This window comes from Aricia agestis, chromosome 20 (assembly GCF_905147365.1).
Source record: "Aricia agestis chromosome 20, ilAriAges1.1, whole genome shotgun sequence".
NCBI lineage: Eukaryota > Metazoa > Arthropoda > Insecta > Lepidoptera > Lycaenidae > Aricia > Aricia agestis.
The window spans coordinates 1,657,648-1,683,063 of NC_056425.1; the positions used below are offsets into that span (position 1 = coordinate 1,657,648).

General features: G+C 43.0%; 1 protein-coding gene across 1 annotated transcript in view; it reads right to left on the reverse strand.

Moving 5' to 3' along the window:
* Positions 1 to 1,689: 1,689 nt before the first annotated feature.
* The window catches only part of LOC121737466 (CD109 antigen), a 30,502-nt gene continuing 6,775 nt past the window's right edge, over positions 1,690 to 25,416 (reverse strand). The window contains exons 6-33 of the mRNA XM_042129145.1: positions 24,727 to 24,867; positions 23,836 to 24,004; positions 22,387 to 22,565; positions 21,866 to 22,018; positions 21,069 to 21,293; positions 20,362 to 20,539; positions 19,493 to 19,668; positions 18,771 to 18,881; positions 18,118 to 18,258; positions 17,120 to 17,269; positions 16,214 to 16,353; positions 15,391 to 15,554; positions 14,727 to 14,950; positions 13,994 to 14,170; positions 13,416 to 13,598; positions 12,444 to 12,680; positions 11,839 to 12,023; positions 11,305 to 11,407; positions 10,858 to 11,019; positions 10,152 to 10,253; positions 9,478 to 9,664; positions 7,411 to 7,565; positions 6,530 to 6,601; positions 6,023 to 6,181; positions 4,763 to 4,956; positions 3,322 to 3,496; positions 2,551 to 2,656; positions 1,690 to 2,204 (exon numbers count right to left, since the gene is read on the reverse strand). Coding sequence (XP_041985079.1) covers positions 2,032 to 2,204; positions 2,551 to 2,656; positions 3,322 to 3,496; positions 4,763 to 4,956; positions 6,023 to 6,181; positions 6,530 to 6,601; positions 7,411 to 7,565; positions 9,478 to 9,664; positions 10,152 to 10,253; positions 10,858 to 11,019; positions 11,305 to 11,407; positions 11,839 to 12,023; positions 12,444 to 12,680; positions 13,416 to 13,598; positions 13,994 to 14,170; positions 14,727 to 14,950; positions 15,391 to 15,554; positions 16,214 to 16,353; positions 17,120 to 17,269; positions 18,118 to 18,258; positions 18,771 to 18,881; positions 19,493 to 19,668; positions 20,362 to 20,539; positions 21,069 to 21,293; positions 21,866 to 22,018; positions 22,387 to 22,565; positions 23,836 to 24,004; positions 24,727 to 24,867 — 4,521 coding nt within the window. The 3' untranslated portion in view covers positions 1,690 to 2,031. The remainder of the gene's footprint in view (positions 2,205 to 2,550; positions 2,657 to 3,321; positions 3,497 to 4,762; positions 4,957 to 6,022; positions 6,182 to 6,529; positions 6,602 to 7,410; positions 7,566 to 9,477; positions 9,665 to 10,151; positions 10,254 to 10,857; positions 11,020 to 11,304; positions 11,408 to 11,838; positions 12,024 to 12,443; positions 12,681 to 13,415; positions 13,599 to 13,993; positions 14,171 to 14,726; positions 14,951 to 15,390; positions 15,555 to 16,213; positions 16,354 to 17,119; positions 17,270 to 18,117; positions 18,259 to 18,770; positions 18,882 to 19,492; positions 19,669 to 20,361; positions 20,540 to 21,068; positions 21,294 to 21,865; positions 22,019 to 22,386; positions 22,566 to 23,835; positions 24,005 to 24,726; positions 24,868 to 25,416) is intronic.

A 25,416-nucleotide genomic window follows, 5' to 3' on the forward strand; every position in this document is an offset into this window, starting at 1 on the left:
CATGATCTGTGTATATTTAAAAGAAAGGCGTAAGATTAAAATATACATACTATAAACAAAAAGTTTCAGATCAAGTGGAAAAAAACAATATAAATATATATGTAAACTATATGCAGACGGTGGTTTCTTAAAATTATTTTCAGTATCTAGTTGCCGACACCTCAAACGCTGCTTATAGTTACGACCTTAACGTCAGGTTGTCCTTGTCTTTACTCAGCATAATGACAAGGACAGCATGTTCCTTGAATGTTGAGAGCTTAGCTTGAGTTGTTAACCGCAATACTTCTAATACTACAATTTAATTGACAACTACTTTATCCATTTACTGGTAAAACAGTCCTTAAATTTTATTAGAAAAGCTTTTTACAGTACTAGACTTTGTCTTTGCTTTTCGCGTATAAATATATTTTTTTTGTATGAACTATGTATAATATTCTGATTTCATCCTTTCTTAATTTTTATTAACTATCAAGTTTTCGCTCTATAAATACAATTTGATTTGTATAAAATGAGTAAATATTTATCATACTTTTATAGTATAAAATTTTAAATTATTGCTTCTTGTTTTTTGATTGAAATTTATCTAATAAAATGGTGATAATGGCAACATACACGCATGTATAAAAATAATGTATACAATTTTATTTACACACACATTCATCCATAGCTGTATAAAATATAGCTGCCTATGCTGCATATTTGCTTAGACCTTTTGAGCTGCTCCATTGATTTAAATACAATTTTTTTAAACCAAAGTGTGATTGAAAAACTATGAAACGTATAATTCACTCCCTCACTATTAAAAATCCACACTATATTACAACTTCTGTATTTTATCCTTGTTAAAAAGGTCTTAATCAAACACAATTTTATAAGATACGCAGTAGGATTTTTTATATAAGCAATGGGCTAAATGTATAATACATTTGCACCCATGCAAAATGAGGATGTGTCACATGTAATGTTTAGTGTCAAAAGTAATTTGTACGTTTAAGCTTACTTTATATACACATTTGATATTAAGATGATAACATCTATAACACTCTTGGGGCCAAATCTACTGTCAAGATTGCAGTGTTTGTCCACAAAATTGGTGGTGTACCAAGGTATATTATAACAATTAACAAGTGAGCTACACCTTATGGCCTGAATTCACTTTGATTAGTGATAATGCAGGTGATTATTGCAGGTGATTAGTAATCAGGAGTAATGTGGACAGCGACTGATTAGTGCAAGTCCTTTAGTTTCTCCTATTCACTTATCACTCTCTCACTCAAAGTGAATATAGGCCCTTATAGCTGCAATAGAAACAAAAGTTCATTTAAAAAGTTGACATGATTGTGAGTGTCAGTAGTACACTTTGATGCTAATTTTGTCTATAGACGTTTCACGTCAAACGTAAAGCGTTAGGACTTTATCACACTGGCGATTAGCGATCGAAGTGAAAGCGACGCGACTGCGCAGCGTGCACGCCGCGATTGCGCGGCGTGCACGCAGCTTGCCTTCAGCGTTTTGGACACTCAGCAGCAAAATGGATTCTGACATCACTCCCTAGACGAGTCTACTATATATAATAATAATCTGTGTAGACGAGTGTACAAAATGGCGTCTACGCCACGCCGCGACGACGCTGCGCTGTCGCGACGTGCACGCCGCGCAATCGCGGCGTGTGCGCTGCGCAGTCGCGTCCCTTTCAAATCGCTCGCTAATCGCCAGTGTGATAAGGCACTTAAAGGTTTTTTGTTAAGCATCGTGAATACCCATGATTGCGATTGGCGAAGATTTCTATAATCGGTTGGATTGGTCACGGATCCTTCGTGCTAACGGCGTCAGATTTGACCCCCAGATCATCCTTAGTAGTTAATAATCATCAGCACTACAGCTAGTAACGCGACAGTGGCAGTGAGCACTATAGCAGGCGCAGAACGGGTACTGAAACAGTTTCACGCCTTGTCAATTGTCTAGTTATTCTTGCAGCTCAGAACTCGTGTGTAGAATTAAATTTCAGCAGAATTGTCCCCTAGATCGTCCTTAGTGGTTAATAATCATCAGCATTACAGCTAACAGCGCGGCAGTCGCGGTAAGCGCTATAGCGGACGCGGCGTTGTATATAGCACAGTACGGGCACTGGGAGGAGCCGCACACCTCGCAGATGTTGAGTAAATACGTCGGTAGCGCGTCGAACATCGTCTCATTGAAGCGTTCTGCAAATAAATTTAAAATTAGTAGACTCGGTGAACTCCGTATCACTTTCCTCCTAATATAAGCCTTCCCTGGACTTCCACGAACATTTCAACACTAAAATTAGCCCAACCGATACAGCCATTCTTGAGTTTTAGCGAGAGTTAAAAAAAAACAAAACAAAATGACAACCTTAACCCTGTGTATGTGTCCGTTATGATACACCCTAAAGTATTATCACATAGTTTTGTTACAATGGAGCCCTTACTTATAGCATTTCTATACTAACTACATTAGAATCGGTTTGTTCAGATTAAACTTTATTTACTACGTCATGTTGTAATTAGACGTTTCAGTAGTAGATCATACCTGGCGCGTAGTAGTCGTAGACCTTGATGGGCAGGTAGCGCGACATGTTGGCGACGGGGAACCACCGCTCCAGCGTGAAATTCACGCACGTCGGCTCAACGTCCAGCTGCGGGGAGAAAAATAAATTTTGATATTGGAATGTATAGTTTACTAGATAATGCCCGCAACTCCGTTGCGCCAAAATTAGTTCATCGCGCGGGAACTGTACATTTTTCCCGGATGAAAAATATCCTATGTCCCTTCCCGGGACCCAAGGTGTCTCCATAGCAAATTTCAGCAAAATCGGTTTGGCGGTGCACTGCAACGTAATGGGCTGTTTACATTCAGCCGAAGTGTAGCAGGGAAGTGGGCAGCGCGAGAATTGGTATGATAAACGCAAGCGTCCGGTCACCGGACTAGTCTCAATAGGCTGGCACTTTTGTATTCTGTGGCTGAGCGACTCGCGCGCTCGCCGCCCGGTTGCCGCGCCGCCGCTCGCTTGACAGCCCTGGCAGATTGAAGCGAGGCGGCAGACAGTTATTGTACTATGAACGCTAAACGCAATGCAAAAGGTTGAAATTAGGTTGTTTTCCAGAATAGTTGGTAAATATCTCGGCGATTTCGCACCGTTTGTATGAAAGTGCGACAGGCCTGATAGAGGGCTATGCGTAAACGCTCACTCGCGTCGTGACTGCCGCAGAAGTATTCAGGGCAATATTGCCGACAGCGCGAGTAGCAGCGGCAGTGGCTGAATGTAAACTAATAAAAATGTTGCTATACATATATACTCACGTAATCAAAGTAGAAGTACAGGCGTGTGGGCGTGTACTTGGCCCGCTGGAGGCGCGAGACGCGGCGCTCCAGCACGTAGCTGTCCAGCCGCTGCTGCTGCAGCATGTAGCCCGTCGGCACCGCCACCTCCAGCACCGCTAGGCCGGAGCGCGGCGACTCGGATTCTAGTGTCCAACTGTAAATAACGGCGGCGTTATTAAAAATATACGTTGACATTGATTCGAATTTTGAAAAGTTGCCGCACTGTTATTGGTCAAAAGTAAGATTTAAGTCATATACTTCACAGTCAGACCTGCTACGTTTTTATTCGCTTATAAACTCTTTCTTTCGCTATAAACTCTTGAACCTAAAAATATGTCATTTGTTTTATATCAGTATCACTATTCAACGGTTAAAAATTATTCTCTTTACGAATGCTTAATCAGCTCTATATAAAGTAAATAAAATAGTCCTGAAGTCAATGCTACTTCAACCAGGGCCTGTACCACGAAACGGTTTTGAGACTCAGACAATCGTACGAGAATGTTGCCTCCTACTCTAACAAACGTGAAATGACGTTGTTAGAGCAGGACGCGGCATTCTCGTCAGATTGTTTGAGTCTCAAAACTGGCCTTGTACCATGAAACCGTTTTGAGATTCCAATCGTACGAGAATGCCGCGTGCTACTCTAACAAACGTGAAATGACGTTGTTAGAGCAGGACGCGGCATTCTCGTCAGATTGTTTGGGTCTCAAAACCGTTTCGTAGTGGGCCTACAGTTTACGAACAAATCTCTTTTGTTTCTAAGCTGATTGTCAATCATCATAAGACTGTGTTTCCACCAGAGATATGTTGCGAGGAATGTGTTTTAGAGAACCAATGGAATCGCTTCATTTTTTTTTATTTAACGCCTCCGTGGTCTAGTGGTACAGAGCGCGGCTCTTGACTCGGAGGCCGTGGGTTCGATTCCCGCGTTGGAAACATGTTATTTCCAAGTTTGGTTAGGACAATGCAGGCTGATCACCTGATTGTCTGATAAGTAAGATGATCCATGCGTCGGATGGGCATGTAAAAAGTCGGTCCTGCGCCTGATCTCTCGCCAGTCGTGTCGGTCGTCCGTCCCACAAGGTTATGAGAGTAAAGGAATAGAGAGTGTTCTTGTGTACTGCGCACACACTTGGGCACTATAAAATTACTCCTGCGTACCTGGCCTGGTTTTAATGAAACCGGCCACCGTCACCGAAACCGGTGTGGGAGCTGTTATTTGTTAATCGCTTCATTGACGTGAGCTTCCCATGACATCGCTCAGAACGGCGAATCACGATGCTATTGGATCTTAAAAACACATTCCTCACAATACATCTCTGGTGGGAATGCAGCCTAAATAACTGTTTACAAACATAATTCGTAGGACTTTGCTAATATTATGCGTAACCAATATCCTTATGTTCCCTTATCCCACCTGGCACAAGTCTGATAGCTGATATGCGACTGATTCCTGCCGTGGTAGAGCGCACGTGCACGCAGATCGAAGGCGGGCACGGGGGGCGGGGTTTGGAAGCGCGGCGCGTCCACGTTGTATTGTACTGACAGTTGGAGGATGGCGTACCCGGCGCCGCGAGCAGACACCTTCACAGTACCCCACGCTTCCGGTATCTGTTGGGAATAGGGTTATTTGCATAGAACAAGACTAAATAAATTGTTAAAAATATGTTTAATGTAGTATATAAATTAAACGAGATGTTCAGTAGAAGGTAATTTCTTTAAATGGAAATACGAAGGACAATAACTTTTTAATGTTTTAATTTTAACTTTCCTCCAAACATCCTGTGTAAACTCTAAAAAAAGATTCAGATATATGAATATGCGTTATGTCAACGCATTTAAAATTGTTTCTGGCACCACAGAGACTTTTATGATACATGGTTATATTGTACAGTATGTGATCAATTTAAAAACAGCTTATTTCACTTGTCAATCCCCGTCAATTTCACTCATCACTCCTCTTCATTATCACTGGTACCTCTTTAGTTATTCGATCACACCCGTCACGACGGGCGTGCCCAAATGTACCGTCGTGGAGATTGATTCCTAGGCAGTTGATAGACCTACGACATTTGGTCGGCTTATGTCAATTCAATGTTAGCTGTGATCGGTCGGCTATGTTTGACGTAACGCGACCAAATTACTTAGGTCCGCCATCTGCCTAGGAATTTCAACGAATTTAACGATGAGAGTGGCGGCCGAAAAAGAAGATCTTCCGACCGAGCGAGATAGCATGCTCGGTCAGGCCGAAGCCCATTGGCGTCATTTCAGACGTTGTATATATCTTGCCGTTCTCCGAAACTTCGATAGCGCGATGCAGGATTGTTAGGCGAATTGTGGGTACCGCCCATAAAGTTAATATACCTAGCGGAATAGAGAAACAAAGGCCTGAGCAAGAGAGATGTCACTATCAGTAACACTGCGTGGTAAAAAAGAGACGTGTGACACATGACAGCAGCACTCTTTTTTTCCAGTCGGCACGTGCCGCACGTTGACAATTTAATCTCATAGAAATAATGTTCAATCATGGTTGTGTAAGTGTATACGTACACATATTTTTCACACAGATGAAAACCAATTTCGGTTTCGTTTGACAGCTCGAGATTGTTGCTCTATTCCGCTAGGTATATTAACTTTATGGTACCGCCACGGAATCAACTTCTCTGATAGTTCTTACGTCTAAGGTGCGCATGACCGCGAGGTTGCTGTTGTCGAGGCGCACGGTGTGCGTGCCGCGCAGCGCGACTGCGTCCACGCTCACGGTGAGCGAGCTCACATCACGAAGTCGCTTGCGGTTCGTGTATTCTATGAGCGCGCGCAGTGCTATGTATGTGTCCTGAAACGTCAAACTTTGTTAATACAAAACACAAAATGGTCTAAACATAATATTAATTAGGCAGCGTTCATAGTATAGAATTATAGCTATAATATTTTATTAACACTATCTGAATGAAATAGGAAATATTTCGCAAAGGTCAAAGCAGAGGGCGCTACTAATTCGACATGTTGCACACGCCGTATCGGAATATTTACAGAAACGTTGCCAAGCGTGCTTACATCTAGCGGGAAAACATTGGTTAAAACAACAATTTTAATTTTGTGTCGGACGCTAGTTATTTAAAACATATAGTATATTTTAAATAATTATGTTACATTTTAACTATGTTACAGTTGTGTATCATACCTGTGTAGAGGCCCAGCCGCCGTCGTGGAGACGCTGCGAGTTCAGCCACATCACTATCGGCTCGTTGTTGTCCTGTAAAACACAATATGTATTAATAGTTTTAATATTTCACTGATAACGTAACTCTATCAACACGCGGCATTTGCACTCTGACGTTGGCAACTTAGTAAAGAGGGAGGAATAGACATTACACAGATATAGTGTTTGTACGGGGGCAAGAACGTAATGTAGCTTTTCGTCTTGTACAGTGGCTGCGCGCCACAGTCCACGTTTAAGGTTCGCGCTCACTTTGTCTGCGCGTGCCGGGGCGGGTCGGGGCGCAGCGCAGCGCAAAATGCGCTATAGCACACTATTGCCGGGTCGGGTCGCATCGCATTGACGGATTTTAACGCTCACTGTGCCGGGGTGGGTCGACGCGCAACGCATTGACGGATTTTGAGCCGAGGCTTGCCGGGCCGCATCGCATCACATCCGCGCGCCGCTTGCTATAGCACACTGTTGCCGGGGCGCAGCGGGTCTTGTCGAGCCGTGTCGCATTGACGGAAATCCGCCGAGCAAAAATCCGCGCCGATGCGCCCCGATACAGTGTGCGATACGCGCATCCGCTTCCATACAAATTGTATGGAGGCGGATTTTTGCGATGCGCCCCGCCACGCTGAGCCCCGGCACGGCCCGTCTCAGTGTGCTCACTCCTTTATGGGACGTTTATATTCAGCCACTGCCGCTTACTCTCAGCTCTCTACTTGACGCGTCGGGCAGCGGCAGCGACATGACGAGAGGCAGCGCGAGTGGCTGTCTACATTCTCGCGCTGCCCACTTCCCTGCTCTCTATCCTGCCCAACAGTGCTGAACACAAACGACGCATTACTGATTAGCTTTACCTGGTGGTCCATGCAGGCGAGCAGCGCGTACGCGGTGGCGGCGATGTTGTTGGAGTCGTGCTTGTACGGCAGCCGCGGCAGCAGGAACGGCTTCTGGTTCTCCATCTTGTACGGCGGCTGCGGCACCTGCTCCTTGCCCCAGTACACCAGACCACCTGTATATTGTAAGTTGTAACAGTATTATTAACTACTATAGTTTGTGCGTTCTAAGATGATATGGGTGACAGTTTTCATGTTCCTTGCTACGGGTTCTTTTTACAAGAAAACAAAAAAAATCAAATGTAATAAATTATATTCCATCGACAAAAACAAATGTTTCCTATAATTATAAATGAATAAAAATGAAAAGATGCTAAATGCTAACTTATTAATAAAAATTATAAATATTAACTGTGAAATAGGAGTATAAAATTATTGAAAACATTTGAAAAATGTCATATGCATGATACGGAACTTATGTCAATAGAGATTGACTCTGTTGAATCGAAATCAAATCGATAAAAAAGGGCGGCCATCTTAAATCGCCGGCACCACTGAAATGTCAGTACGAAATCGATAATTTCGATTGCAATTCCTTTACGAAGTGATTCGATATTTTTATCGATTAATTTTTGTTAGGTATTCCTTTACGAAGTGATTCGATATTTTTAAACTATCGATTAATTTTTGTTAGGTAACTTCCCTACTATTGTCAATTATAATGTGTCACGCATATCATCATAAAACGCACAAACTATAAGGTTGGGTTGCGCCAGAGGCGTAGTTAAAGTTATGGTCAAAGTTATGGTTATAGTTAAGGCTAATTTAACTTTAACCTTAACTTTGACCTCAGAATTTGACAGAAGACGTTGCTGGTCCGACAAGGGCCAAGGCTTTATAAGAACGCGGGCGGGGGGGCGCTGCTGGTAAAGGAGAACTGTCAAAAATGGCTTTTTTGTATGATGACAGCGTTAGTTCCTTTTTTCGCCACGTGCATTTAAAGCCTTGTCGAGCTCTATGGTTATGTAAAAATATGGCGTCTTGATGGCGTCCATTTTTAACTTTAACCAAAAATTCGACATTTTGCATTGTAGTTAAAGTTATAGTTACGCTTAAAGTTATAGTTAAAGTAAGTTGGTGCAACCCACCCTAATTAACAGACATGTATTGTAACTTTGAGCGACGTTCGCGTGATCACATCGAATAATCCATTTTTTGTTTGTTGCACATGTGATGAGTTTTCTTAGCCGACCCTAGACGATCAATTGTATTGTGCAATATCACGCTTCAATTTTATTGACAAGTTTATTTGACAGTAAGATGGAAGACGCGCTATGTTCAATATAAACGGTCAACAATATTACGCAATAAAATTGGGGTCTAGGGGCCTGCTTAGACATAATTCATCAACTCTCTTATAATTGTTGGCCAAGGGTGAGGGTTTTCTTTCTTTTTTTATTTACTCATTTAATTTCATGTTTTTTTAATGAAATAAGGGGGCAAACGAGCAAACGGGTCACCTGATGGAAAGCAACTTCCGTCGCCCATGGACACTCGCAGCATCAGAAGAGTTGCAGGTGCGTTGCCGGCCTTTTAAGAGGGAATAGGGTAATAGGTGAGGGTAGGGATGGGATGGGAAGGGAAGGAAACAGGGGAGGGTAGGAAAGGGCATAGGGTAGGGGGTTGGGCCTCCGGTAAACTCACTCACTCGGCGAAACACAGCGCACGCGCTGTTTCACGCCGGTTTTCTGTGAGAACGTGGTATTTCTCCGGTAGAGCCGGCCCATTCGTGCCGAAGCATGGCTCTCCCACGTACAATATTTTTTCAATTTCATAATACTGGATGACATTTTGGCAGTGGATCTTTAAGCGTAATAATAATATGTCAATGTGCACGCACCTTCAGACCGCTGGCGGCGTTTGAGCAGGCGGTAGGCGTGTTCAGCTGACGGCGCCTTGCTGTACGACAGCGCGTACGCCACCAGCGCGATCGCGTACGGCTCGCCGAACTCCAGCAGCAGTTGTAGATGTCGCTCCAGCCACGCTATGCCGCGCGTTTGATATGTGTATACGTCAGTATGTACGCACCTTCAGACCGCTGGCGTCGCTTGAGCAGGCGGTAGGCGTGTTCAGCTGACGGCGCCTTGCTGTAGGACAGCGCGTACGCCACCAGCGCGAGCGCGTACGGCTCGCCGAACTCCAGCAGCAGTTGCAGATGTCGCTCCAGCCACGCTATGCCACGCGTTTGGGCGTGCGACACCCGTGCGCTCAGACCCTGATGAACGAGATTATTGTTAGCAATTACATAAACTCAAGAGCCTGTGATACTATTGTCATACGATACCACTTGCTTGTGATGCTGGAACATCTTTAAAAACGCAAGTTGCAAATAAAGAAATTGAATTGAGCTGCAAGTCTATATGAGATCTAAATAACACAACAACGTATGCTTCTGAAGGAACGACTGGTGAGTTCGCACGACCATACAACTTTTGCGAAATACCTTTGCAACATTGCTTACAAAGTACAAACTTTAGAGCCAATTTCACCAACGACCGTTAAAGTTAATGCTCGAATTATTAATTAAAACGCTTTCGTTTTTCTAATGAATAAAAAGAGAAGACATGACATTTTAACAAGCTGTTAACACTAACAGACGTTGGTGAAATTGGGGCTTAAGCGCGCATTTTTTACTGACTTAAAAAAATTATAGGATTAACATGCTAGATTGTCAAATTATATTACATTTACCGCTTCCTTACCTCTCTATTTCCGATATCTTTGAGATTCTTGACAGTTTCCAGAGTTATCACAACCTGCGCCGTCAGCGTTATGTTTCGTTGCAGTAGAATCGAATTGTTGACCTGTGAACAACAATATGGTTAGAAATTTTGTGAAACAATATTGCAGCGGAAAAGAGATAAAACGAAGATGTCTTAGCTGACTGCGGCTTTGCCAATTATACTTACACACAAACCCCCTTACTAATAAACGTTGTATAAGCTTTGAATAGTTATACAGTGTTTTGTTCCTGTCACACAAGTGACATTTTTAATTGGATTAAAGACTACAAAACACTGTATAACTATTCAAAGCTTATACAGCGTTTATTAGTAAGGGGGTTAGTGTAAATTAGTTTAAAAGCTATCATTGTTATTTTCCACCTTTTTGGTAAAAGGTCGGCTCGGCGGGGTAGTTCCCGAACCGGTGGTAGGCCTCATGTAGACACGACGTTCTAAAAGTGTTGACTTTGTTAACCTATTTAGAAATACATATTTTGATGATTTTGATTTATAAGCAAGCTGTCCGTACTCAGAAATATTGCAGTTCCGCAAATCACTGCTCACTGCTTTAAGAACAAGCAAGACGTGGCCGTTGTCCTATCGACATTGCCAGCTCTACTGTGCGACGTTGCAAGCTTCGATGTGCGACGTTGCCAGCTCTAATTGTGCGGCGTTGCCAGCTCACCTGCTGTCCGTGCAACTGATGCGCGGCTTCACGATACAGCTGGCTGTCCATGGGCACGCTGATGGTGCTGTTGTCGTTTCTGTTGGGGAGCCACGTGACCTCGTAAAACGCGCCCTCCGGCATCTGGTGTTCTAGTACCCACGACACCGCCATAGATATCACCTGTGTCATAAAGGTTAGATGAGTTAGATATTAAGAACCTTAAACCAAGATGCCGCTTATTAAGGCTCGAAAAACAAAAGTGTATGGGATTTATCACATGCAACGCTTATTGCTCAGTTTCTCATGTGTTTTGACAAGAGTTTAACTGCTCAACCAAGTTGTATCTTCGATATAAGCCTATCAAAAGCGCTAAAGAATAGGATATTCCTGGCTACGAATCATTTATGTTTTTGAACTTCGTGAGCGTTCTTCATTGAACAAATGTCGCAAAATTATATAACTTACCTCGGGATCAATATAAATGAAGTTCTCCCACTCGTTGAAGGACGCGTCTTGGAATATCTTGGCGCAGAACGACGTCAGCCACACGCTAGACGCTGATTGATTCCTAATAAACAAATACAAACCATTAGCAAAATAATGTTAAGTCAACATTAGTAAAAGAATAAAACCATTCTGCAGTTCCGATAGTTAACCATCTATCTTTAAATAAGCTCGGCAAAAAAGGAAGGGTAATGCGCATTATTGGACTTTTAGATCCCTTTGGTGAGGGAACAGTCAGCGGGCTGGGTGGGTGCTCGCGGCCTCTCTATTGGTATAGTTGATCAGCCGCATGTATAGCGACATATATGTACTATCAGAGAAGTTGATTCCTAGGTCGATGGGACCTATGTAGTTTGGTCGTTTTATGTCAAACCCAGCCGACCGATCAAAGCTAACATTGAATTGACATAAGCCGACCAAACGACGTAGGTTTGTCAACTGCCTAGGAATCAATTTCCTCCGGTATACATGCTGTAGTACAGCACAGTCACTCACCAGTCGTTCCTGAACAGGCCGAACGACCCGTCGGGCTTCATGAAGGACAGCTGCCGCTGGTACAGCACGTTCATGTGGTAGAAGGCGCCGTGCTCCAGCGTGCGGTTGCGCTGGTTGATCAGCCGCATGTATAGCGTCATATACATGTTGGCGGCGAAACTGAACATGTTCTGTTCCGCTGAGTCCTGTAATAGGAAGATTATTAGCATACATATAGGATGTGCTGTCTTTGATCAGTCACTTTATAAATGTCATCAGAGGAAAACAAACGCTTTGGATAATTAGGCCACCCGCCGTGTAGATAATTTTAGGAAGGTTAACAGTTTTTGTTGTAAACAAAAAAGAAAATGTGTTTTTTATTGCATTCTAACACATTAATTCCGATGGATGGACATGCTTCACTGTTGGGCGTTTCAAGAGGTTTCATGTTCAAATGTCATCATATCAGTTGAATCCTTCAAACTTAAGACTACTTTAGCAACTGTCGCCAAGACCTTGAGACACGACACAAACTTTATAGTGACATTCAAAATTTTCAATCAACGTTCCTGCCATATCTCATAACAGTAGAAACAAATAATGCTACATTAATCTATCTAACTTACCATAGGCAAATCTAACAAGCTGGTCGCATTGATCGGCATATCCGGGAATAAGGGTCCGACGACATCGCCGACAACGGACAGCCGCGCGCGGTTCGAACCGAACACGTAGTAGCGGTCGACGCCGTACGGTATGATGGGCGTTTCCGTCACGTTCACGTGCATGTATTGGAACACGTACGCGCGCGTTGACAGATCGAGGAGCACAGATTGATGACGGTGTTGAGGTAGACCATCAGACTGAAATAAAAAGTGGAGTTTAAAAATACTTTTATAAAGTAAAGAAAAAGTTCTTGGCGGATGCGAAGGCATAAGTTATTTGAACACATAAAATACTTTTTTTATAAAATTATGTTTTGTAACCCAGTTTGACAATATTATGTCAATGATGTAAGCTTATTTTATGTCTATATTAACAAGGCCTAACGCTACTTGTCAAAAAAAAAAATACCTTAACTATAACCATATACTCAGGAGACAGATTATAGTAAACAAAGAAAAGAAAAAAAACTTGTCAAAACATTGCTATCTTAGTTTTTAAACTATCTTGTAGATTGAAGGTGGCATTAAATGGTTACGCAAGTAAAAAAATACCTTTTCCAAAATTTCTTTTTATCCATTATTATCTATCCTTATTGACGATCTCTGTGGCTCAGTTGCTGGGCTGTTGGTAGCTCAAGCCGGGGGTCACGAGTTTGAATCCCGCCGACGGAACAAAAAAGTTTTAAAAAGTTCCTAGGTCATGGATGTGTATTAAATATGTGTATCATAAAATAAAAATCTTAAATATATGTATAGTATAAAAGTATTAAATATATTTCCGTTGTCTGGTACCCGTAACATAAGTCCTTCAGGTACTTAGCACGGGGCCAGACTGACGTGGTGTGAAGCACAGCAGTGTCCACAGATATTATTATTATCCTATGTCCATATGGCCAGTGACGACTTTAAGCACTCTAGTTACGTATGACGTACCTCAACCATGACGGTGTGCGTGACCGTGTGTCGTCCCTGCAGCGTGCTGGCGTGCACGGTGACGGTAACTTCGCCGAGGCGCGCGGGCACGACCGGGATATGTACCGTGGTGGCGTCGCCCGCCGGTATGTACACGAAGAATTGGTGCTCGCCGAACGACGTGCGCGGGTTGTACGACCGGACCTGGTAATATAAACCTTATTATCATCGGAATACAATACAGTATAGAAAGATAAGTCTCACACATTGGACCAATCAAAATATATAGCTCCAGTTTAAAGTTGTAGGGCAACAAAAGTTAGTATGATCGACCCGAGTATGACAACCAACTTAAAGTATGCCTTGGTAGTATTACATGAATTATTGACACTTCAAACCAAAAATTAAAAATATGTTTGCCTCGTTTGCAATAATTATATTAGCGGACGTGATAGAAGGCTGTGATTATTGAATATTCATAACTTGAGCGTGAAATTTAAAAAAAAATGGCAAAATAAAAAAAATACAGAAAACGACAGCAAACTTAGTAATACGTTGCGACAATATCTAAATTTGAATATGTAGAAGCTGTTACTCACAATGCCATTCTCCTCCACATGCACGAACTTGTAGTCTGGGGAGGCGGCCAGCACGAGCACCGCTTCCACCGCCCGCGGCTCGTAGTTGAACACGGCAACGCGGAGGCCGAGCTGCTCGCCCTGACGACACCGCGCCGGACCCTCCACCACCGTGAAAAACGGGAGGATGCCCACGTACTGTAATATGACACGTTTGAGCAAAAAATACATTTACAGTGTAGCAATCAGTAGGCCTACTACGAAACCGTATTGAGACTCAAACAATCGGACGAGAATGCCGCGTCCTACTCTAACAACGTCATTTCACGTTTGTTAGAGTAGGACGCAGCATTCTCGTACGATTGTTTAAGTCTCAAAACCGTTTCGTGGTACGGGCCCAGGTATGTAACAAATTATATTAGACCGGGTTGTGTGACGTCAATTTTAGCGGAGATCTGTCGGCTTAGTTTGACATACTACAACCCTGAGTCCTGACCCGACTCGAAAATCAATTTAGAAAAATAAATACAACTATACAGAAAGTATAGACACCGAAATTTTTCAGATCTTTGTTATTTATAGCCACACGCGCACGTTTCGTACTGACGACGCACGAACACGTTGGCGTACGGCTACGCACGCGCACGTTGTCGTACGACCAATGCACGCGGACGCTGTCGTCACTGTCAACGCATGCGACTGAATCTAAAGCTGACGTAGCGCTTGAGGATCTGGCCTTCCGGATATCACTAACCTGGACAGGCTTGGGCAGCAGCGCCAGCCCGTAGCTGGGCGACACGCTGAACGCTGACAGCGTCCACTGCGCGGGCGCGGCGGGCACGGGCACGGTGAACACGTAGCGGCCGTGCGGGCCGATGTTCACGTCGCGCCACAGCCACACGTTGTCGTACTGACGACGCACACGACTGAAGCGGAAGCGGCGGAACTGACGTAGAGCTTCGGGATCGGAGTGGTCGCCTGCGGAAAATTATGATGTTAGATTGTTGCTATTATAAATGTAAAAGTTTGTTAGGATGGATAGACGAGCAACACTGGATGGATATATATTTTGAATGATATTTGTTGAAGACAAAATATTAAATGATCCAAAACACTGCGAAATATATTATAAACTCATGTGAAAATACATAAGAAAACGGGTAGTAGCCGCTTATAAAAATGCGAATATTTGTGGTAATACCAAGATGTTTAATGGACCATTGGAGGTTTCTTATTTTGACCGTTTATTGTATTTTTTGTTTGTTTATTTGCAGATAACTTCGCTGTTTATGAACCGATTTTGATGAGCCTTTTTCTGTTTGAAAGAGGATACTTCAAAGGTGGTCCCATGATAAGGAATTACTAATTCTTGAAGTCGTTTTTTGTCAAAATTATTGTTTCTGTCTGTCTGTACTCACAGTTGGCCTCGTCGGTGCGGTCGCTACAATCGGGCACGAGGTCGCAGCGCTTGTCGGCGGGGTAGCAGCTGCCGTCGAGACACTCCGCCAGGCCCAGCGACGCGTTACACGCCGAGTAGCGCCGCGTCACCGCCACGTCGCTGAACACCACTAAGCCCGCGAAACTGTTGAAAGGAGACGTTTAATTTAGAGACGGCACAACAAATTTCTATTGCGTGTAATGCCGTCGACGCTTCGACGCCATAACAATTCAGAACGCAACTTCGCTTGACATAGACAAATCGTCGAATGCTACATTGATGCGTTTTGAGGTAACCAAAACGATATGACACCGTATCTTGTTTGTCACAACAAGCGTACGTCGCCATATATACAATTATACATAAATATATGGCGACGTATAATACATATTACAATATAATATTATAGTACCTGGATGACCGAGCTTTGCTCGGTATAGCAAACACTCATTGACTTCATGTTACTTAATAATCCATCTGCTGGTCGTTAAAACAATTAGTTGCTTTTAAAACAATTAATTTAATTCTAACAAAATAGTATTATTATTCGCCAATAGATGTCAGGAAGAGTCATATTTTTCAGTTTATCGATTATCGATTCCGAGATTCCAATTATATATATATATATATATATATATATATATATATTATATAAGATAAGATTTAGCATACAATATAATATTTTGTTTCTTTACAATTTTTGTACCGCGTTCTTTGATAAATGTACCGCATCACATTGGCACTTTCATAAACTTTTTTCCCTTTAGGTAAGCCAAAATGATCACAACCAAACGTTCACTCACTCGAAAGTCCTATTGGCGTCGATACCGAAGCTAGAGGACGGGAAGTATACAAGTTCGTCAGGATCGCCGGCGTGCGATCGCCACGTGTACGAAAACGTGCCGTTCGTTGACTCGTCGAACGACGCCATCTTGGATATCACCTGCGCACATACATTTAAGATGTTAAGATACAGATACGGATAGTTAGGACGTATAATCTAGTATTTATGTACGCTTAAACAAAAATGAGTTTTAAAAAATTCACCTTCGAAAGATATTTTCACCCTAAACAAACCATTTTTAAGGGTAAAAATATTTTGCGTAAAACACGATATTACAAACATATCAAGTCACCGTTGGCCGTAATGTGTCGGCTGGGTTTGACATAACCTGGCCTAATAGGGAATATTAGACAAAGCTCGGGGCAAAGGGCGCTACTAGCGTCATATCAGAATATTGACAGAAACATTGTCTAACCAGGCCTGTCTCACTTCCATACGAACGGCGCGAAATCGCCGAGATATTTACCTACTAATTACTATTCTTGAAAACAACCTAATTTCAACCTTTTGCATTGCGTTTAGCGTTCATAGTACAATAACTGTCTGCCGCCTCACTTCAATCTGCCAGGGCTGTCAAGCGAGCGGCGGCGCGGCGGCCGGGCGGCGAGCGCGCGAGTCGCTCAGCCACAGAATACAAAAATGCCAGCCTTTTGAGACTAGTCCGGTGACCGGACGCTTGCGTTTATCATACCTAAACTCGGGAGTGAAACTTCTGTACCGTAAGGTACTAATTATATATTCTGTGGTCTAACGTTGAACAAAACTTGTTCACTGCCTATGCTGGTGCTGCCTTTAGCGTGAAACATTGCAGCAATATATCCTATTGATTAGGCCCGCCATCTGTGAATCGTTTAGTGTATGGTACCTTGGCGTATGTGAGCTCGTTGCCGGCCTGCATGGTGTAGAAGGCGTGGTCGATGGCGGCGAGGCCAACGTACGCGCCCGGCTCGCCGTACACCGCCACCTCCACGCGCTCGCCGGATCGGTGCTTGCGGTTGTTGATCGTCACCGTAAACTGTACAAACAGATGAAATTAGAACACATAATAATTGATAATATATTATAAGGTTGGAAAGAATAAATCAAGGCCCAGTTTTCCATTAACGCTCTTAGGCCCCTTACACACTGCGACTTTTATCAGCGATGCAATCGCGACGCTGTCGCGATGCAGAAGCAAAATCATTGCAAAAATCTATGGTGTCGCGCGTGTGTATCGATGCTAACGCGCAACTGTATCGATACTAACGCGCGACAGCATCGATACAAAAATTGCTGGTGTCGCGATGCTATCGCGAGTTTAAAAAACGCACGACTGCATCGCTGTTAAAAGTCGCAGTGTGTAAGAGGCCTTAGGCTTCAGTCTCAAAATCAGCAGGCAGCGAGGCGGGGCAGGTGCCCCCCAGCCTAAGCAAAGTATCAGTTTTTGTTACTTCTCACAGTAGGATTGCGATAGCGCCCCTAGTGGCAAAACAGTAACCAGTTGACAGTTCGACGCTATACAAAGTAGCGAGCGTTAAAAGTGCTAACGGAGACAAATTACCCTGGAGTATTTTTTTTATGAAATAAGGGGGCAAAAACGAGCAAACGGGTCACCTGATGGAAAGCAACTTCCGTCGCCCATGGACACTCGCAGCATCAGAAGAGCTGGTGCGTTACCGGCCTTTTAAGAGGGAATAAGGTATGGGTAGGGATGGGAAGGGAAGGGAATATGGTAGGGGATTGGGCCTCCGGTAAACTCACTCGGCGAAACACAGCGCAAGCGCTGTTTTATGCCGGTTTTCTGTGAAAACGTGGTATTTCTCCGGTCGAGCCGGCCCATTCGTGCCGAAGCATGGCTCTCCCGAGTCTATACAATATACATACGTTGTTCCGTGTGAGTCCATTGACGGGGAACGTGAGCGAGTCGGCGAGTACTGTGGCGCGGCGTGAGTGCGTCCACAGCACCAGCGTCGCCACCGGGGACATCTCCGCAGACACCACCACGGAGAACGTGCGGACACCCTCCTGAAATGTCACATCAATAAATATTGCGTCGGAAACCGACGTTTTTTGCTGTGCGAAGACTAAGGGCCTTTTTCACCACTTCCTGATAAGTGCATCCACAACTTATCCGACAGACAGAGCATGGAGTATCTGTCGGATAAGTTGTGAATAGCTTTTCCTTTCCTTCACATTAAATATCAAATCGATTGAAATGAAATAAAATGTATCACATGTTCTGTACGTTACTTAAACCTATGATAGTAATACTTAAGTTGTATGTAAAGTTGTTGTTTTTTTACTAAAGTAACGAATTCTTTTTAACAGATAATAATTAGATCAATAGGGCTTAATTGGGTGTTGTGTCAGTTTTAAAAATAATTTTTTATATGTATAACCCATAAGAACAAAATTAAGGAACCTGTTTTTTTTGGCAAGCAAACATATCGCCTGATGGAAAGCAAATACCGTCGCCCATAGGCACTCGACACATTAGAAAAGCTCAAAATATGTAACTTAAAATAATCGTAATGTACCTGCATGTTCTCCTGTCCGCTGGTGAGTATGATGCCCTTGGACATGACGACGTAGTTGAACGACTCCATGAAGAAGTTGCTCGCCACGTGGAATATTATGTACTCGCCCACCTGACAACAAAATTAAAAACGTTAAAAAACTAACAAATACTATACTATGGGAAAGTATCTCGGACAAAAAAGTTAGTAGACATGCGGATGTGTCTGTGTCCGGGGCTGTAGTGCGGCACGAACGCGGTGTCGAAGTTCGCAGTATTTATAAGAGACCTAGCCATATAATTAACTGCCTGATTCAACTAAATGACTACCACTCTCAGGTGTCTCCGGGGCTGTAATGCGGCACGAATGCGGCGTCGACATTCGTACACTTTATTAGATACCTAGGCAACTAATCAACTGGCTAATTTAACTAAACAGTTGGCAGTTATTCGGGCGTCTGCAGTAGTAGTAGACACGGACAAATATTTGTGTCTGGGGCTGCAGTGCGGGACGAATGCGGCGTCGGCGGTGGCAGACTTTACAAGACACCTAGGCAACTAATCAACTGGCTTATTTCACTAAACAGCTGGTAGTTACCCGGGCGTCCGTAGTAGTGATGGAAACTCTCAGGTGATTCCGGGGTTGTAATGCGGCACGGAGGCGGCGGCGTGGACATCGTACACTTTATTAGACACCTAGGTAACTAATCAACAGGCTATTTTAACTAAACAGCTGGCAGTTACCCGGGCGTCCGTAGTAGTAGTGGACACTCGCAGGTGTCTGTGTCCGGGGCTGTAGTGCGGCACGAAGGCAGCGTCCGCAGTCGCGCGTCCGCCCACGCCGTCCGACAGCGTCACCGACACTCGCACACCCGTCACGCCGCTCAGGATCTCGCGGTAGTTGGGCTCCTTCTCCAGACCTGGACAGATAGATAGATGAACTCATACCAGTTTATAGACAGTAGCCAATAATTGGATCCTGAAGTAGAATATTGTTCAATCCAGTTTTAAAATATATTCGATCAAGTCATTCATCTATTGTCTTCACGTAAGATGATGCGAAAGCAGTGCGAGCCGTGCCGTGATTCGTAGAATGGCAGTGGTGTTTGTGAATGTATGAATAGGCCGAGACACGCACACATACGAAACCGATCACAGTACGTTTGAAAGACAAGTTGATATATCTGCTCTATAAGGACCGTTGCATGAACTACAGCAACTAACAGCACGTTCTCTATACACTATACCAGGGGTTCCCAATCTTTTTCAGCCTGCGGCGCACTTACAAGTCTCAATGTTTTGTGACGGCGCCCTACTCTACGTAGCTATTACAAAAACATACATAATAATAAACACATTTAATGATTATAGTTAGGTTAAGCAAGTAATTAATAATAATAAACAAGTATTTAATCATCTGCCTGCTTTGTATAATTCATATTAATATATAATTTTATTTTATAATATTTGTGGTTTTGGATAATGATGGAGGATCGATTCACGGCGCGGCGCCCTTCTTGCCTCTTCACGGCGCAGCAGGGCGTCGCGTCGCACAGTTTGGGAACCCCTGCACTATACAGTAAGACACTAACGCCACCTAGCGGGATACTCACGCAGCAACTTATACAGGTCGACCTTCAGATGCCATACAGCATCATGTCCGGGCAGCAGCATCGGCCGGAGCGGCTCCGGCGCGGACCCTCGACCCTGCACCTGGAGGTTCACCGACAGCGCCACGCCGCGCGCACGCCACTCCGGCAGCGGGGAACCGTCGTGGTAGGATACCACCATCTAGTGACATGGTAGTGATGTTAAACCGTCAATTCAAAAGACTGGATGACACATGAGGATCACTCGGGGAGCCCATGGCATAATGAAAATGTTACAAGCAAGAAATAAAAAAACTGTGTGTACGGAGGAATGTCGGAAAGGTAAAACATTCCAGCAGGGCCATAATGCATCTTGCGACGGCAACAAGTATTTAACAAATGCAGCAACGACAGTCTCCTGTAAAACGCCTGTTGCATAGCTGTTGTAACATATGTAATAAGTAATAACCCTGCGGGAAATACCTATAATATATATTTTTCTTTTTTTTCATTAAGTTTTTGTAATAAATCTAATAAACACATTCACACGGAATCTGCAGTTAAACTATCATGTGTTTGGTAGATATCTCAACATTTAAAAAGAATCCATTCAATATTGAGAGTAATATAAATTATTATATAAAACTCCTACCATAAGCAAATCACTAGCATAATAATGGCACTCAAACGGCTTATAATGCGGCTTAATAATTGAAGTAGATTACACTTACATAGATATCAAATGGCATATGCGGCTTGAAGACCTGCAGCTCTCCGCCGAGTATATTCACGGCTAGCGACGAGTTGTATATCCGGGCGATGCTGTAGCCCTCTATCACCTCGTCGAGGAACGGGTCTCCGACTGAGGCGGTGATGATCACCTCCACGCCGTCGAGTACAGGCACTAGTTGCGCCAGCTCCGCCATCGGATACCTGAACTCGTAGGTACCGTTGAACTGAAAATGACATATCAGGGTAAGTTCGGCAACAGGGTAAATCCAAATTCAAGTTAAGCTGATCGCACATTTGTCAGCACCGTACGCGTCAAACGCACCGTATAGTACACGAAATGCGGCGCGGACGATGCGTTCTGATAAATGTGCGATTACCTTTATAGACAATCAGTGAGTATCAAACTATCAATTGATCGCCTGGATCGCACGGTGCGCTGTGGTAAAATAAAAATATCATGGAGCATGCGAATATCTTTATAATAAATACTAAGATTTTCTAGCTTAGAGAACTAAGCTTTTATACTGCCGAAGCGTAATAGGCATAATATTTGTCGGAAATGAGTCTTCGGTCTAGATTCTAGAGCATAGAAAGATCTTTCATTGGAGCTTGCCATACCCATTTTTCTTCATTATCATCCTACACCGTTCGTTGCTGAACGCAGGCCTCCCCAAACGAGTCCTGATCTTGATCTCAAGACTCTCTTCGAATCCTAGGTCCATCAAGCACAGAGCGCCTACGCTACCTTTATCTAATCACGTTCTTTCCCACACTTTTATGATACAAAAATACTCACAAATCTCAAGTAAGGCAGCTTCGTGTACTGAGTATTGGTGTAGTAGTTGTACGAGGATGGTGTGCTATACTGGTTGTAGTTGGGGTCGCTCGGGTTGTGCAGCGCAAACTGAATCGGATCCGGCTTGGGCATCCAGAACGGGTATTCTTCGTCCTGTAAAAAATCAAAATTCGGTTAATTGCCAGTCGCATTAGCATTTAGCATACAAAGGGTTCCATACAAAATAAACTTGATTTTGTCCATAAGTCATTCTAAAATATTTATTTCTTTTTGACTCAAATATTTATTATTGTAGCGACAAAAAATATACAGAAACAGTAAAAATATTTGTGAAACATGAAGCAACACCCACACCACCACACTTGTGTGTTAAAATGTAAAATAATAGAAAGACTGAAAATCTTAGGGACAAATTGACAGATATCTTTTATCAATATGTCCTTTATACCTAAAAACCCCTTTCTATGGTACCCAATAAGAGCGCTCGTGTAAATGAACAAAAAAGAATGAGGTATACTTACAAAGTTAAACACCCTCGTGTAGACTTTCTGTGGGTCGTACCACCAGTCCGGGTGGTCGAGCTGGTTGGGCTGCCCGGGGCGGTACGGGGGGCGGCCATCGTCGTATTGATACTGGTATGGGCTGTTGGGGTCGTATTGACCCGTCTCGTTGTAGAGGTACGGGTTGTAATTCGGTCGCACTGTGGACAAGTTTAAGTATTTACTATTTAGTGACTGTTTATCGTGTAGTGTATTGAAGTGTCTTTATATATCGTATCTTTAGTTTATTAATGTGTTATTTCAAAAAATGATTTTATTTTTAACACGCTTTTATTAGCTTCACTTGTAACTAACCATGAATGTAAGAAAATCGAAGAATGGTATGTGTCTTAGAGATAACTAGAGATCGCCCAATGGTCGAAATTAGACCTAAGTTTCAACGACATCAGGACTACTACCTATATTTTGTAAAAAATATTGACTTTATCATATTTTTTTCAACTCTTGTCTCTGGGACTCAGCTGATCTCAGACTGGCCGTGTAAGCATTGTCTTATAGTATCTGATTCAATAAAAAAAAACTATAATCCATTTTCAATTCGTCACCTTGTTTGTTGTCAACAGACTTCAACCATAAATAAAAGAGTATAATTTGCATTTATAGGCTTGTCACTCAAAAATCTGTCATTTTCCTAGTGTGTGTGTGTTGTAGTCTGTGTAATGTTTTATTTGTTAAAAAAATGTATGATAAAAGCATAATTTCAAAATAATATTAGCTCGATGCACTCCTTCACCATATAAACTATAACTGTGCAAAATTTCATTCACCTACTTTTCCCCATTTCGTCAAAAGGGATAGAAAGTTTTTAGCTCACGTATTAATATATAGAAGATTTAATTACAGATGTTTTTTGTATGTTGCTGTTGCCTTTAGTTGACCAGACTTAAAGTCCTATTTAATGGCAGGTTTCATTTTACTTCTTCACGTCTGCGTGCATTTTATTCTTACTACAATATCATACAGTAGAGTTTAATGCGCGTGCACACACTGCATTGTTTTACTGTTTCTAAGTAAACTTACACATAACCGATTTCGACAGCTTAGAGCGCTTACAGACGAACGGCACGTGTCGGTGGCAGTCAAAGGCAATCGGCGGCACGTGTCGGCGGCAGCCGACGGCAGCCGTCGACAGTTTATCAGGCTTGCAGTCGTGACGTACCGCGTAAAGGTAAGCGTCCACAGGTCGGTATCGTACGCAACGGACGTCTCGCATTAAACGGATATATTTTTTACACTACGTCCACTGTATCGGCAGCGTACGGATTACCGACTAGCCAGTATGCTTATCTTCAAATTAGTCCAAACACTGCACTGCCGTCGACTGCCGCCGACACGTGCCGTTCGTCGGTAAGAAGTCTTAGTATAAAGATATGGTCCTCTGTATACAACAGGAGCGCTGCAGCGACTTACTTCTATAGTCAGGACGGTCGGGGCGGTGGCGGCGCACGGGCACGGGGCGCACGGTGGCCTTGAGCGTGAGGTTGCCGCGCACGGGCGCGCCGGACGTGTAGTTGGCCATCACGCGCCCCGTGATGTACGCGTCGCTGTTGAACAGGAAAGCCGGCATTGTCACGTTCACCTGGGAACAAATAGCATCATTTATTTAGCTATATCTTAACAATAAGAAAGAAATAAATATTTTTGAAGTGAAAACTTCCTTAGCGGCGTTGAGCACTTTTGTGGGATGGGTAAAAACTGTGAAACTCTGCGTCAAAACTGTGCGTCAGATTCTCGTGCTGATCGAAAAACCGTAAAACGGTTGGAGAGTAGTGTTGTAACATCGAAATCGATTAATCGAACGATCGTTTGTTTTTTTCGATTGTCGATATTTTTAATCGATTGTAATGGGTTTCGATTTTTTAAAAATCGATTTTCATAAAAAATGGGTTTAAAATTTAATCGATTGTAAGGGTTTCGATTAATTAAAAAATCGATTTTGTAAAAATCGATTTTCATAAAAAATAGGTTAAATAAAAAATAATGCACAACTTTAATAATCAAGTTTTCACTTCTGCCGGCACTCTCAGAGTGCAACCCGTCTTTTTTTAAATTCTAAATGAAACTCAACAGCTTTTTTCGGAGTGTCAACAAGACAATCATACAAACTTCTTTCGTTCTACCCTAGCTCGTAAAGAAGAACTAGTGAAGGAGGAAATTGCAGCCGCTATCAAAACCTGAAACCTAACCTAATAAAAGTCTTTTAAATATGGTAAAGAAGTTTCAGTAGAGTTAGTTTCCAGTGAAATAATCAAGAGTGTGATACTTTTATGACTACTTTTGTTTTTTTTTGGTAAAACTTACCTCGAACCGCGTCTGATAGTACTCCTCAACCAGGAACTGTGCCTCTTCCACCTGTCCCATGGCCTCCACCCGAACCATCCATTCTCCAAACACTGGCTGGTCGGAGAGCTGGTACTGCAGACTTACGGTACCGAAGTTACTCTGTTAACGAATAGAGAAAATATTACTACTTGACGTGTCTAGATTATTGTTCGCATCAAAATCCGTTGAGTGGTTTTTAAGATTTGAGAAAGGAAACAAAGGGACATGAGGGAAAAAAGCGACTTTGTTTTAAAATATGTATAGAAGAAGTGCCATTGAAAAATGAAAACAATTAAAAAAAAAACGGTTTTTTTTCTATGAAGTTGTAACACGGGGTAAATAAGCGCCCTTCGCGTTGCACAGTGATAGCTAAACAAAAAGCCAACTGTTACATTTTTGGGCCATCGAAGCCGACAAAACATAACCTCCTTTTTGTACTCGGTTAAGAAAATTAGATTAGCATAGACATGTGACATACTATACAGCTTTTTTGAAATTGCATTCACAATAGCTCCAATATACGACCGACGACGGTCAGATTGCGACAATTTAACTTGACACCTCAGTTGTATGCCGTTTGTTCGCGACAATAGATCATAATAGCGTGGTTAGCGTTGTATTGTGACAATATGGGCACAATACTCGCATTAGGTTCTGGCATTTCGGATC